A 15,347-nucleotide genomic window follows, 5' to 3' on the forward strand; every position below is an offset into this window, starting at 1 on the left:
CAAAGTACCGAGAGTTAAGACAAATGTTTGGCAGTTACTGGAAGACATTTTATGGCTCTTCCGCAAGAGTTCTTACTCGATCTTTGATCTCAATATGTGCATCACATCTCAATATGTGCATCTAGGGTTAATCTGGAACATTTATTAGAGAGGCAGCCCGGCCTGAGGTCCTCCTTTACAGAACAGGGATCCGTTTTCTCTGTGCCCGCTGTGCAGAAGCTGCTGCACATACATCGCGCTGAAGCCTCACAAAGGCTGTGTCAGACATGTATTGTTCTACTTCTTTTTGCCCCCCGGGGGCGAAACAGACATTTAGAGAAATATGTAAGTTGCCCAAAGTTACTCAACCAGTGTAAGACCTCACATTCACTGGGCTCCATAGTGTCAGGTGCTGTGCTAGGCACTTTGTATAAACGATCTCATTTCATTCTCCCCTCCAAACCCAGTTCCGACAGCAACTACGTTTTACAGATGTAGACACAGAGGTGGAAGGTCACACAAAAAAGTGACATCGCTGGGACAGGACCCCTAGGCAGCCCAGCTCCAGAAGCGGCACCCCTTAGCCCTCACTCCCTGGATGATGCCATCAAGCGACCTGACTCAACCTCTCTCCTGGATCGGAGAGACCGTGGCTGTGACCCAGGCTGCTGGGCCCTGCTAAGCACGCCAGGCGCTCTTGGGGCTGACACAGCCTACTTCCTGGGGTGGGACACGAAGCATGTGAGGCATGGAACTTGGTGCCTGCCATGTTGGTATTCCATGTGGGAAAGTGAGGAGAGGCCTCCATCCCTGTCCTTCTCTCCATTAGGAAGTCTGTAAAGATCTGTTGATGGATGGAGCTCAGCTGGGCCTGACACAGACCCTCAATACCTGTCACCATGGACACAACGACTCTTCACTGCTCCTAAACCATCCCTGTTTCCTTCTGAACACCTCAGGGGGACAGAAAGGGAAGCAAGAGGCAGTGTCGGCTGAAGAGATGGTACGTGTGTGTGCAAGAGAAGGGGTGCTGGAGAAGAGGCGGGGTTCAGAGGGGCAGAAGCAGGTGGCAGATGACAGGTGCCAACAGGCTGCGCCTTGGGGAAGGCAGGTAACCTCCCCTTCAATCCAAGGAAACCTCTGCTAATAACACCCCTCAACAGGGAGCCGAGCGGCTGGATTGCTGAAATAGGCCTACAATCCCCAAGCTCTGCCACCCATCTCTCTTTCATGGCCTCCCGCCCTTCCTCTGGGGTCTGGCGCACCCCCACTGACCCCTGCTTGGGTCAGGTCCCTTCAGGAGAAAGCAAGCCTGGCCTCTGGTGTCGAGTAGGGGCATGGATCCTGGATGTGGAGGCTGCCTTCCTGGGAAGAGTACAGAGATTTTTTTTCCCCCAGTGATCGTCACTGTTTTAATTAATATGCTAATATTACATAGAACAGCACATATTACTATCCTTGGGGGGATATCGCTTGAGCCTGAGAACAAAATCCTGTAGGGAGGCTGACAGAAAGATGGCGGCCCCATGAGGATTCTAAGTCACAGGGCTCTGTCATCCAGGCATGTGACTGGGTTCCAGGGCGTTACCTAGACTCAAGCTCACTTGCCTGGAGCCAAATACACAAATTCCAGGTCCAGATGTGGGGCTCTGGCTTGGCAAGGCGCCCCGACCCTATCAGCGCCGGCAGGGTTTCACGGAGCCTCCGGCCTTCCGCGCGTCACTGGGGTCTGGCCCGGCGGAGTGGGGTGAGGGTACTTACGAGGGACAGACTGCTGGAGGGAGCCTCCTCGGAAGAGAGTGGGGGGCGTCTTCCTGCTGAGCCTCTTCAGGAGGCGGTCACGTTCATTCATCCTGCGGGCAGATCAAAAGCGGTCAGTCCCGGTTCGCGTGGGTGCCTCTCAAGGGGCCTCACCCGGGGACTTCAGGTTTTGAAATAAAATAGACAGGGGGGTAAAGGCCTCCTCACGTCAAGAAAAATGTCCAGTTTGGCAAGCAGCTCTATTATTTACAGGAGATGCTATCTCGACGCCTTGAGTGCACTGCTCCCTCTTCTAAAAGGCGCTCTGTTTCCAGTCTGTCCTGTACGTGACGCCTCTGGACGCGGCCTTCCCCTTAATTGAAGTGCACTACAAGTGCCCTTTCATACCCGGCCCACCCTTGGCTTTCCAGACACTTCTGCAAGCAGTGATCTCTTTCTATGGTACAGGTCTTAAAAGCCTCAGTCCCACCTGCAGCCGCCTCTCCCTGAGCCAATAAAATATGCCAGGACGAGGGCCTCCCCGAGGTGCCTCAGGCCCCCCTGCGAGAGACTGATCTCTTTCTGCACAACCTGCTAGTTTGAAACCCAGTGAAAATCGACAAGGATTAGGAGCTCTTCCTGCCTGTCCGGAAAGGATTCCCTCCAAGGATGCCACGGTCGTAAGGAAATATGGAGCTGCGCTCTGGGACAGCTGCTGTTTATTCCGACAAACTGAAAGGGGGTGCTTTAAAATGCCCAGGGAGACCAAAGGGCTTGGATTTAAAAAGAATTTTTTTTTTAATGTTCACTTATTTTTTGAGAGACAGAGACAGAGCATGAGCGGGGAAGGGGCAGAGAGAGACACACACACACACACAGAATCCGAAGCAGGTTCTGGGCTCTGTGCTGACAGCTCAGAGCCCGATGCGGGGCTCAAACCCACAACTGTGAGATCATGACCTGAGCCGAAATCAAGAGTCAGACAGACGCTTAAGCCACTGAGCCATCCAGGTGCCCAGATTTGTTTTTAAATCCTGCTCAGCTGCTCAGACCTGGAAAATCACTATAACTCAAAAGTTTATCTTCATGTATGGAAAACGCTTTGAATACTGCCTGTCCTCAGTTCTGGATTTTCTTCTTCAGGAGCTTGTTATACATATAATCCTGTCTTCCACATCCCTACGTCTCCTCTACATTTTCCATTTCCTTTCTTCCTTTGGTTTTACCTAAACTATTATTAACCTGACTGGCATGCTTTAATTTAAATTAGAACCCTTCTCCTGTCTACAAGAGTTTATCTATCTTCCAGATACTATTTTACTCTTTCCATATCTTCTTTCTCCAGTATCTTACAGGTTCTTTCAGACATTCCTTGCATCTCCTGTTCTTGGGGGTGTGGAGGGAGGGCCAATAAATGTCTGTGGTATTCCATGACCCGCCTTCACTGTGGTTCATTCACTGTGTGTGCTCAAGTTATGAAATCATGCTGCGGAATGATTTGCTTGGCCTCTGCCAGGATTCTATGGGTTACACCAATTTTTATATTATCTTAGCTTAGTTCCTGTAGCATGGGGAAGAGTCTAAAATTGGACCTCATACATAAGCATGGGCTTCCAGTTTCTAGTGGGTAATTCTTTCTTCCCCACTGCTGCTTTGTCAAGCTGGTGAGGAAAATGTTTCTAGCTTCTGTTTCATTAAAATAGCAGCCCTACAAAATTTGTAGCTTTACGCATAGAGTTCTATCTCACGTGGGGCTGAGGCTTTATCTCCTCCCCCTACATTAATCTCTGAACCCTCAGTCCCTGAGCCTTATGTGGTTTGATGTCCCTTCCTCAGCTTTATCTCCCCTGTGGCCTACTGGCTTCTGTGGGTCTCTATTTTTGGCACCAAGGTTTCTGTGTCCTTTTTGAAGTTGATTATGTATTAAAAGCCTTTCTTTGTTCATATTGCACCGAGCATTTCTACGCATCTGGAAAAGTCCTGAGTCAGCTCCATCTACCATATTGACTTTATCTGGTTTCTGTGAATAATTTCTATTCCCCTGACCCAATTACTGGAAAACATTATGGCTGCAAAACATGATCACAGAACTGTTCTTTCTCAAGTCTTGCCGTCCTTAGAAACAACCTTTTCTGGAGGCCCTTAAAGTGGCAGCTGAGTTGACAAAGGTTTGGGTGATATAAAGGGTCCCAGAGCTCACAGAACACTCTAGAGGAGATGCTTGAGCCCCTGGCTTCTCTATGTGCTCCAATGTCGAAACATCAAGTAATATTATTTTCCCAATTTCCCACTTTATTCTTTGCAGAAGAAGAAAGCATTAGGAATGACCATTATTAAAACGTCTCATGAACAATCATGTCGAAAAAACTCAAGATAGAAAGGGGTGATCATAACATTTGCCCTTTATAGTATTCTATCATCTACACATATTGTGGAAGCCATCTACTCACCAAGACATTGGAAAAAAGGTGAAGGAAACACAACCAAATATTTGCTTAATTTTGAATAATGGGAAGAAAAGAAAAAAAGGAGTACAAATTAGCACGAGGAAAAGCAATTTGTATCTATGAGGTTTTGGTTTAAAAAAGGAGAGAGACTCTTCAAGAAAACACTGGCAAACTAAATTCGGTAGTATAATTAAAGGATTATACCATGATCAAATAAGATTTATCCCAGGAATGTAAGGGTGGTTCAACATATGAAAATCAATCCGCATACTATACATTAATAGAATGAAGGAAAAGCAACACATGATCATCTCAATTGATGCAAAGGATCTGTTAAAACCAATACCTTTTTATAATAAAAAATACTCAGCAATTATGATCAGAAGGGAAATACAACACAGCACATAAATTCCTTTTCGTTTATGAAAAACCCACAGTTAACATTGTATTCAATGGTGAAAGACTGAAAGCTATCTCTCTGATCAGGAACAAGGCAAAGGAAGCCTGTATTCACCACTTCTGTCTGATGAATTTGTTGGAAGTTCTAATAAAAACAGGCAAAATTCCAAAAGTCTTTTTTTTTTTTGTAGAAATGGAAAAATGTGTCTGAAGATTCACAGGGAATTGCAAGGGACCCCAAATTGCCAAAATAATCTTGAAAACAACAACAACAAAATTATAGGACTCACACTTCCTGATTTCAAAACTTAACATAAAGCTATGGTAATAAAAACAGTGTGGCTCTGGCATAAAGATAGACATATGAATTAATGTAATGTAATTAAGCACCTAGTTTTTTGGCTAGGTTACCAACACCATTTCATGAGGAGAGAATAGTCTGTTTAGTAAATGGTATTGGAATAGCTGAATTTCTACATCAGAAGAATAAAGTTGGGCCCTTACCTGCAATCATATACAAAAATGAACTAAATATGGATCAAAGACTTCAATATAAGAGTTAAATCTGTATGTACCTTAAAAGAAAACAAGAGTAAATCTTTATGACTTTGGATTTGGCAATGGTTTCATCAATGTGAACCCAAAACACAGGCAACAAAAGGAAAGATAAATTGGATTTCATTAAAATTAAAATCCTTTTGTTCATAAAAAGGCAACCACAAAAAGAAAGTATCTGCAACTCACATATCTGATGAGGGTCTAGTATCTAGAATATATCAATAATCCCCAAAACTCAGCAACAAAAAAGACAAACAACCCAGTTCAAAAATGGGCAAAGGACTTAAACACTGTATCTATCTGAAGACAAAATACAATGGCCAACAGGCATATGAAAAAATACTCAACATCATTAGTCGTTAGGGAAACACAAATCAAAACCACAAAGAGATAGCACTTTAGTATCTACTAGGATGGCTATAACTATAAAACAAACAAGCAAACACCCCAGAAAATAACATGTTGTGGAGAGTGTGTGGAGAAATTGGGACCCTCACACATTACTGGTGAGATTAGAAAAGGGGAGCCATTGTTGCTCAGTACGTTCCACACAGAAGATTGCATCACACAGCCGTTTCACTCCAACGTATACTTTCCCCAAAAAAGATGCAAATGTTCTTAAACACCTAGTACACCAATATCTACAGCAGCACTATTCACAACAGCCAAAAGATGGAAACGATCTAGATATCTATCAACAGATGAATGGAAACAAAACGTTGTATAGTTCATACAGTGGAATAGGACTCAGCCGCGAAGAGGAAGCAAGTGCTGAGTCATGCTATCACACGGATAAGCCTTGAAGACATGATGGTAATTGAAAGCAGCCAACCCAAAAGGCCATGTATTCCACGATTCTATGAAATGTCCAGACAGACCAATATGTAAACAGAAAGAGTAGGGTAGCGGTTGCCGGAGTCTATTGGGTGAGTAGGTGGGAGAGGGGCATGGGGAACGACCGCTTCAACCACGTAAGGTTTCCTTTGGGGAGGCGGAGACATTCTGGAAGTAGACATTCTGGTGATGGCTGCACAGTGTTGTGAAGGTACTAAATGCCATTGAACTGTACGCTTTGAAATGGTCAATTTCACACTTTGTGAATTTTATCACAATTAAAAAAAAAAAGAAATTTCAGTTAGAAAGGAGAGGGAATGGGTCCTGAATTGAAGTAAATTCCCTCCCACTGCCTGAACTGGTGGTAATGATGCAGTCTTCGCATTTTACTTCTCCAACAGTGGAGGGTATCGGAGGGGCGTTCCTTGATTGTGTCCCGTCCTCGCTGAAGCTGCCTGCTGACCGAGACTTACCGATACGAAAGGTACATGTAAACAGACATTTACCAACGGAACGTGCATTCGTGGTGCCTCCGCAGTAATGATGGTGAAACCCAATCTCACCCAACTCCGTATAAGCAGGCTCTGTTTAGGAGCTGACATTTCCAAGAGGGGGAGGCGTGCTCCGGTCTCGAAAACGGAGCAGTTTAGGAAGGAGCAGGGAGTGGAGAAGCTTTAAGTTGGGGAAAAACAAATCCTTAGGTCCACATTTCTGTCAGGAGGCTACTCCTGCAAAAATCACACACGCATAACGGCCAAAGAACATGGAGAATACAGCAAATAATTGCAAATCTGTTTTTAGATCTTGTCAGTCGTTACAGCTGCTAGGAATCGCAGCTGACACACGAAGCCAAAAGCAAATACGTATTTTTAGAACCTTATTTTTAAATTGCTGCTGGATCACATTCAAAACAGAAATCTGACAGGCTCCTCAAGAAAACGGCTAGTCCCCAGTTCCTTTTCCTTCAGGTAAGGCTAAACATCTACCGATCTATCAGACTAATGAAATTCTAACCTGTTTTTAAGGAGCCCTAGAGAATGAGATTTCATAGCCTCAATTGGTAACTTATTTTACGCCTTATAATCTGAACATCAGAAGCTAAGAACCTTTTAGGCTCAAGTGCATTCCAGACCTACTTAGGCCTTTGTAGGATCAAAAACTTTGCCTTAGTTAAACAGACTAATGTAATGAGGGAAAATAACACGAATAAAAACAAAATAGGTTTTCTAGCCTAAGATTCCAGTAAGATAGGAGTTACGACTCCAGAGCAAGGAGCCCTTTGTAAATTCTGTTCCATTAAACGGCAGTAAATCATTCTCCTTTTTCCTTTGTGCCAATCCATCCACTTCCAACCTTCCAAACTTGACTTCTTTTCATTCGACAATTATGCTGCACCTGTTGTGTGTGAGATCCAGTGCTGGGAACACAGCCACCCGTGACACTGTCCCTGCCCTTATGAAGCTCACAGGCTCTGAGGCGATCTCTCTGTGTAGACACATCTCATGGCAAAGGTGAGGAGAGCCATATGGAGATTCCACGGGCCTCCACGGTGTTAAAACTGAGGAGTGAGAACTGGGAAAAAGTTCAGGAAGGCTTCGAGAAGAATGGACACTGAAGCTACATCCCGAACAACGGCTAACTCCCTGTTATCATCCAGTTGGAAACGCAGGGGAAGAATGGGTTTAGTGGGAAAGACAAGGAGTCCAATGTCGGACGTGAGGCTTTGAGTCGCCTTTGAAACATTTAGGAGGCCATGAGAAATTGGGGTCTAGAGAGATACAAGCCAGACAGGACACTCTGGATCCCTCAGCCTGTAGAAACGCAGGGAGAACAGGCAGAATGAGAAGGCACCATAAGGGTTGATTCCTAGAAACACCAACATGTCCTCAGAGTGTCCAACCAGAGGCTCTGTTCTCTCGGGGACCAAGTCCTATACGGTCTCTGCATTTTCCGCAGTACCTCCCCTGGGCTGAGAACAGAGGACATGGTTACATACATAAAGTTGCGTTTGTCTTCCACATTTACTGGTTTGGGCTGTCTTATTCTCACGGTCTTATTTGTCGCTATCGTTTGTCTCTGCGTGTGTCCACGATGCCCAACACCGGGCTAGGATGCGGTGCGCTCTTCAATAATAACCGAGATGAACTCCTCTGTGTTATTCTTTACAAACACTAGGATCCCACTTCTCTTCCGGAGGAGGAAAGCCCCCTCCAAATTCTAGATGACATTGCAAGAAACAAAACCTAACAAAACAACCCCGTATCCTTTACGGAGATAGGATGCTGTATTTTGTTAAGAATTCAGAGTCCATGGAAGAGTTGAAAGACAGGCTGAGAACAGGATAGGACACGAAATTAACTAACTTAATACACATTCCATTACAAAAATAAGAGGGTAGATCTGTCCTGTTCTCTCTGGTCTCAAGTCTCCTCTGACCAGCATCACAACTGGGAACTGGAGGGAAGAAAGGCTTATGCTAACAAGTTGCTTATTTTCTCCTGTCCAGGCAAAGTTTTGCAAAGTGGGGCTAAGGAGGACTGTTCTGGGTACTGGACGAAATGTCATTCTTCTCCAACGTGGACTGGGTGACTTCCTATCAAAAGGAAAAGTTTGTCCTCCGAGGAGGTGTAGCACTAAATGAAACAATGAGTTTGCAAGAGGAAACTGCGGATTTGCAGCCTCAAGGTAGATGGAATCTGTCCGTCAACAACCACCTGGGTCAGAACACAGGTGATGCACGTAAGCCACCTGTGCTGACGGACAAAACTGCCTGGGAGGCCTTTAACAAAAGGGGCAGGGGACACTGAAAAGATCTGAAAGCAAAACCAGGTAACATGTGATCCTTTTCTGCTGTGTCTGCTAACTGGAGTGGTAACTTAAATAAGCCAGTGACGTGGGAAGGAAAGTTCCAGAAGAAAGAGAATCCAGGAGCTGGCAAGCCCATTGTCCTTTCACCTGAAACAGCAACTTGGATGCAGTTGGAAGGAAGACCAGCTAGGAACCTCAGGGCATGAGACATCTCAGTTTTCTTCTGGCCTCACGGATTCCAGATTTGGAGCGAAAAAGCCCGGCAACCCAGAAGTGCCCGTGGGTGCAGCCAAAAAAGCCCAGAAAAAGCCTGTCTCCTCTAGTCAGAGGAGCGGGAAAGGGGCAGGCTAGCAAGACAAAAAACCTTTCAGACCGTAATCATGCTCCTCCAACCCAACACCACAGGAGAAAACTGTGGCTTCACTCGCACCACGCCAGCAAAGACCAAGTGGGTAGACTTCCACTCCCACGAGGCTGCAATAGTGTGTCCTACGCAACAGGTGGTAACAGAGGAGATCAAGGAGGGAGCTGGGACTTTCATCCATGCCAGCTGATAATGAGGTCTTTGGCTCCCTGTGGTGTCCCCAGAGACAAGAGGAGAAGAAAGAACTTCCAGCCCCCACCTAGTGAAAGAAGGCTTTTTTTCCTCCTCCTCCCTGGGGTGGTGTCAGAAGAGGCGTCATCACTGCCCAGTAGTGACAAAGGCACATCCCCGTCTCCTCCCTGCCTCTCACCTACCTCTTGCAGTGTCAGTGGAGGGCATGTGGACAGCAGGGACTCCCATCCCCACCCAGGAGGCTTCAGCAGAGGTCAAGTACGGGATCTGGAGTACTTCTAGCTGGCAGGACCCAGCGTCAGACAGCGTAACACCTAAGATGTGTATGTTTCCTTTGAACGTGACGTGTCATACCAAGAACCAGAAAGGTGTCAGCATGAATGTAAAAAGATCAACTGATGCCGACACCACGACGGCAGAGATGGCGATATCATTTGACAAAGATATTAAAGCGCCTGTAATAAAAATGCTTCAACATGCAGTTAGGAATATGCCTAAAACAAATGAAACATAAAAGAAGAAAGCCTCAAAAAAAGAAGATATAAAGAAGAACTGGTTATAAATGTTAGAACTCAAAAATACAATAACGAATAAAAACTTAGTGGATGGGCTCAAGAGCGGGGTGGAAGGGACAGAGGAAACAGTTTGTAAACAGGACGACAGAACAGTAGCATTGATGGAGTCTGACTATCAGAGGCAAGTAGACTGAAGAAGAAACTAACAGTCTCAGGGACCTGTGGGAATAAAAGAAGATTTAAGATACACGTCTTCAGAGTCCTAGAAGGAGAGGAGAAAGAGATGGGGTTGAAAAAGCATGGAAAGAAAGGAAGGCTGAAAACTTGCCAAATTTGGTGAGAGACATAAACCTACAGATTCAAGAAGCAGCACACATTCTAAATATAATAAATCCAAAAAAATCCAGCCCAAGATAGATTATAACTAAACTTCTTCAAATTGCAGACAAAGAAGATCTCAAGAGCAGCTAAAGATAAATGATACTTTACCTGTGGGGGAAAACCAATTGGAATGACAGTGGGCTTCTCACCCAGAAACTACTGAGGCCAGAGGGGCATAATATTTTTCAAGTGTTGAAAGGAAAGAACGTCCACTCAGTGAAAATATCTTTTGGGAATGAAGAAATCAAGACATTCTCAAATGGAAGGAACTAAGAGAATGTGTCACCATCAGAATTACCCTACAAGAATGGTTAACGGGAGTTTTAGAAATGAAAAGGCAATGATAAAAGAAGAAATCTTGGGGCATCAGGGAAAAAGAAAGAACATGGTAAGCAAAAATATGGGTAAATACAATGGGCTTTTCCCTTCCTCTTGAATTCCCCAAATTATGTTGGACTGAGTTAAAGCAAAAACTATACACTGCCTGATGTGGTTCTAAATGTATAGAGAGCAAAATTTTAAGAAGAGCATATTATAAATGGAGGTGGGTATAGAAATGTAAAGGGAGGTAAGATTTCTGTATTTCACTCAGACTGGTAAAATGACAACACCAGTAAACTATGATTCGTTATGTTATATAGTTAGTTATATAGTTAGTTCTAACTATGATTAGTTATGATAGTAATTAAACTATCATTAGTTATGACACATACACATATATACATATATATAACAACCAGAACTAGTAAAAAATATCTATACTGTGAGACACATTCAAAAATATGATAGATAAATCAAAATAGAATCTATATACTTTATTTTTTAATGTTTATTTATTTTGAGAGAGTGAGCGAGCATTGGGGAGATGGAGACACAGAATCTGAAGCAGGCTCCAGACTCTGAGCTGTCAGTACAGAGCCCGACATGGGGCATGAATCCACAAACTGTGAGATCATGACCTGAACTGAAGTAACTAAGCCACCTGGGCACCCCCAAAATGGAATTTTAAAAATGGAATGTTCATATAACCCTCAAGAAAGAAGGAAAAACAAAACAAAACAAAGCGAGAGAGAGAGAGAGAGAGAAATGAGAACCAGAAAACAAAAGATAAAATGGAGAATTCTATTGGATTCTACTCTCACTGGAGAATTCTACCAAATATATTTAAAGAAGACTTAACATCAATTCTACACAATCTTTGGGGCACCTGGGTGGCTCAGTCAATTAAGTGGCCAACTCTTGATTTTGGCTCAGGTCATGTTCTCACAGTGTGTGAGTTTGAGCCCTGTGATAAGGCTCTGTGTGGATAGCATGGAGCCTGCTTGGGATTCTGTCTCCCCCTCTCTCTCAAACGTCTTCCACGTTCTCTCTCTCTCAAAATAAATAAAAATAAACTTTAAAAAAATTATTAAAAAATTCTACACAATCTTTCCATGAAAATCAAAGAGGAAGGGACTCTTTCCAATTCACTTATTGTCCTGATATCAAAACCATTTAAAGATATAACAAAGAAAAAAGAAAAACACAATCCAATATTCCTCATGAATACAGATGCAAAATTTCTAAACAAAACGTTAGTAAATTCAGTTCAGCGATATATAACAAGAATAACATAACATGAACAAGTGGGCTTTATTCCAGGGGTGCCACACTGGTTCAATATACAAAAATCAATCAGTGTAATCGACCATATTAGCAGCTAAAGAGGAAAAAAATCACGTTATCAGTTGCTAACAGATAAAATATTTTACAAGGTTCAACACCCATTCATGATTTAAAAAACAAAACCTCTTAGGAAATTGGGAATAAAGGGGATCTTCCTCAACCTGACAAAGAGCATCTTCGAAAATTGCACAGCTAACACCATACTTTATGACGAAAGACTGATACTTTCCCCCTAAGACAGAAGCAAGCTAAGGTGGTCCATCCTCACTACTCTTGTTCAAGTAGTGCTGAAAGTTATAGCTAGTGCAATATGTCAAGACAAGGAAATGAAAGAAATATGGATCAGAATGGAAGTAATAGAAATATTCCATTTTGCAGATGATGTGATGGTCTAGAAAATCCCAAGAAATAGAAATATAAATAAGAAAATATAAACACACACAGACACATATCAAACTCCCAGAAGTAGTGAGTTCAGCAAGGTTGCATGCTATAAGACCAACGCACAGAAATCAATTGTATTTCTATATACTAGCAATAGAATCCTGAAATTACAAGTATGACTCAATTTATGATTGCTCAAAAGGAAAAAAAAAGAAATACTTAGGCGTAAATCTAGCAAAATACATACAGGACTCGTATACCAAAAATTATGCAACGGTGACAGAAGAAAGAACTAAATAACTGGAGAGGCATGTCATTTGCACAGACTGGAACACTCAACATAGATATTAATACAAATAAAAATATTAATTCTTCCCAAATGGATCTATAGGTTTAATGCAATTCCTATCAAAATCCCAACAAGATTTTTTTTTGTAGGTATAGACAAGATTGCTCTAAAAAATATACAGAAAAGCAAAGGAACTAGACTAGCTAAAACAATTTTGAGTAATGTGGAAGGGATCAGCCTACTTGATTTCAAGACAGTGTGGCATCGGTTGAGGGATAGCCACATAGATTAGTAGAATAGACTAGAATAGAGAACCCAGGAAAAAGACCATAAAAACATACCTATCTAATTTTTGGCAAAAGTGTTAAAGGAAGTCAATGAAAGATACTTTTTTCAACAAACGATGCAGGGGCAACTATGCATACATTAAAAAACCAAAACCAAAACTCCACAGAAGTCTCCTTATGCAAAAATTAACTCAACATGAATTACAGACTTAAGGGTAAAATATAAAACTATACAACTTGTAAAAAAAAAAAAACCTATACAACATTATATTTGGGATCTAGGACTATGCAAAGACTTCTTGGACTTGACATCAAAAGCAAAATCCATGAAGAAAAATTAATTTGGTCTTCATTAAAATTAAAAACCTTTTTTTTTTTTAAATTCTCTTCCAGAGGCCGAAAGACAAGCTACAGAGTGGGAGAAAATATTTGTCAACCACATATCTGAGAAAGGACGAATGCCTAGAATATAGAAGGAACTACTTACTGAAACTCAACAGAAGAAAACCCCAAGGAACCCAGTTAGAAAACGGGCAAAGGACATGATGAGACATTCCATCAGAAAGGATACACAGAGCACAAATGAGCACATGAAAAGAGGTTTAGCATCATTAGCAACTGGGGGAACGCACATGAAAACCACAATGTGCTATTACTACACACTTACGATAGCTAACATAAAAAAAAAATAGTGACAGCAAATTCTCGCACGGATGTGGAAAAACTGGATCACNACTATTACTACACACTTACGATAGCTAACATAAAAAAAAAAATAGTGACAGCAAATTCTCGCACGGATGTGGAAAAACTGGATCACTCAGACATGTGCTCATGGAAATGTAAAATGCTATGGCCACTCGGGAAGCCAGTTTGGCATTTCCTTAAAAAACCAAACACAACACAACTCTGTGAAAATACTAAAAACCACTGAATTAGAGACTTTAAAAAGATAAAGTTTATGCGTTTGAAATATATATTTAAAAAAATAAGATAAACCTGAGCTAACGTGCAGCCCAAACTGCTTACCCACAGAATGGAAGCCAAGAAATGGGTTTTTATTTTAAAAAAGAAAACAAAAAATAACTCACCTAAATATGCAATTACTACAAACCCCAGCTGTTGCACTCCTGGACGTTTCTCCCAGAGAAATGAGCGTTCACATAAAAACCTGTGAACAAATGTTTTCCGGAGCTTTATTCATAATAGCCCCAAGCTGGAGACCCAGATATCCTTCAAGGGTGAATGGTTTAATGAATGAAGCGTCCATAACCATGAATCCTACTCAGCAAGAAAGAGGAAGAAACCATTGATAATATGCAAGAACCTGGATGAGTCCCCAGAGAATTATGCCAAGTGAAAAAAGGTAGCTTTTTTGTGTGTGTATGTGTACCCAAAGTTACACATTGTCGGATTCATTTATGTACAACATTCCTGAAATGGCAAAACTATGGAAATAAGGGCTAATGGCTGCCAGGAGGCTAAGAAGAGGGTAGAAGGCAGACGTGGCCATAAAAAGACAACACCAAGATCCTGGTGCTGATGAAAATGCTTCCTATCCTGACTGCATCAATGTCACTTTCCTGTCCCGTAGCTTTGCAAGATGTCACCATTGGGGCCACGGGAGGAACGGCTCTGCGGGATCTCTCGGATTATTTCTTACGACCGCATGCAAAGCTGCAATTATCTCCAAATAAAGCGTTTAAACGAGCAAAACGGCTTATGTGTGTCCTTCCACGTTGTGTCCCTTTGCAGTGGGGAGACATGTGGCATCGCTGAGCTCCTTGTAAGGGGGTGGGCGCCTGTCATCCGTCTCCTGGAGCCGCCCCCTCCCCTCCCCTCCCCTCCCCCGTCCGCCACAGGCAGAGCTGCCTGACCTCATTAGCAGAGCAGGCAAAGGCGATTTGAATGACAGCCGCGGCACACATGGAAACCATTACCTCATTCCCCGACTTGCAACGAGGTAGTGAGGTTTCCATCAGACAAGGCTGAGCTCCTCGGTCCAGCCCGAGAGCCCAGGAAAAGGTCAGGTCAGAGTCACGGGCTGTTAGGAACAGATAAATTAGCGGGGCACCTGGCTGCCCCGGAGAGGCCCCAGGGCAAGGCTGCGCGGTGGGCTGAAGAGCCCCCGGGGTGATGGAGTGGGGAACCGTCTAGGTGCTGTGTGTTTCCTGATGGGCCCATGTGGGGAAACGGACGAGGCAAAAACAACTCCGTGGCGAAGCCCCACGCTGGGCGGGAAGACGCCGGGGCTATCGTTCTGGTGAAGTTCTGTGTCTGCCCACTGGACCGTGCCGTCTCCTTGCTCAAGATCAAATACTAAATGCAAACCCCTGGCTTCCTCTCAAACCCGATCCCCCACTCGGCTTCCCCTCCCTCCCTCCCTCTGCTCCGGCCACATGGCCTTGCTTGCCGTTCCCGGAACCCTAACTAGTTTCCCACGGGGTCTCTGCACTTGGCTGGCGGGCTGGGATGTTCTCCCCACGGCGGGCGGGGGGCTCCCCT

General features: G+C 43.6%; 1 protein-coding gene across 1 annotated transcript in view; it reads right to left on the reverse strand.

Annotated features, from left to right (window-relative positions):
- The window catches only part of ATP8A2 (ATPase phospholipid transporting 8A2), a 468,564-nt gene that overhangs the window by 10,050 nt on the left and 443,167 nt on the right, over nucleotides 1-15,347 (reverse strand). The window contains exon 35 of the mRNA XM_077745423.1: nucleotides 1,741-1,832. Coding sequence (XP_077601549.1) covers nucleotides 1,741-1,832 — 92 coding nt within the window. The remainder of the gene's footprint in view (nucleotides 1-1,740; nucleotides 1,833-15,347) is intronic.

Source organism: Crocuta crocuta, unplaced genomic scaffold (assembly GCF_008692635.1).
Source record: "Crocuta crocuta isolate KB4526 unplaced genomic scaffold, BGI_CrCroc_1.0 scaffold258, whole genome shotgun sequence".
Lineage (NCBI taxonomy): Eukaryota > Metazoa > Chordata > Mammalia > Carnivora > Hyaenidae > Crocuta > Crocuta crocuta.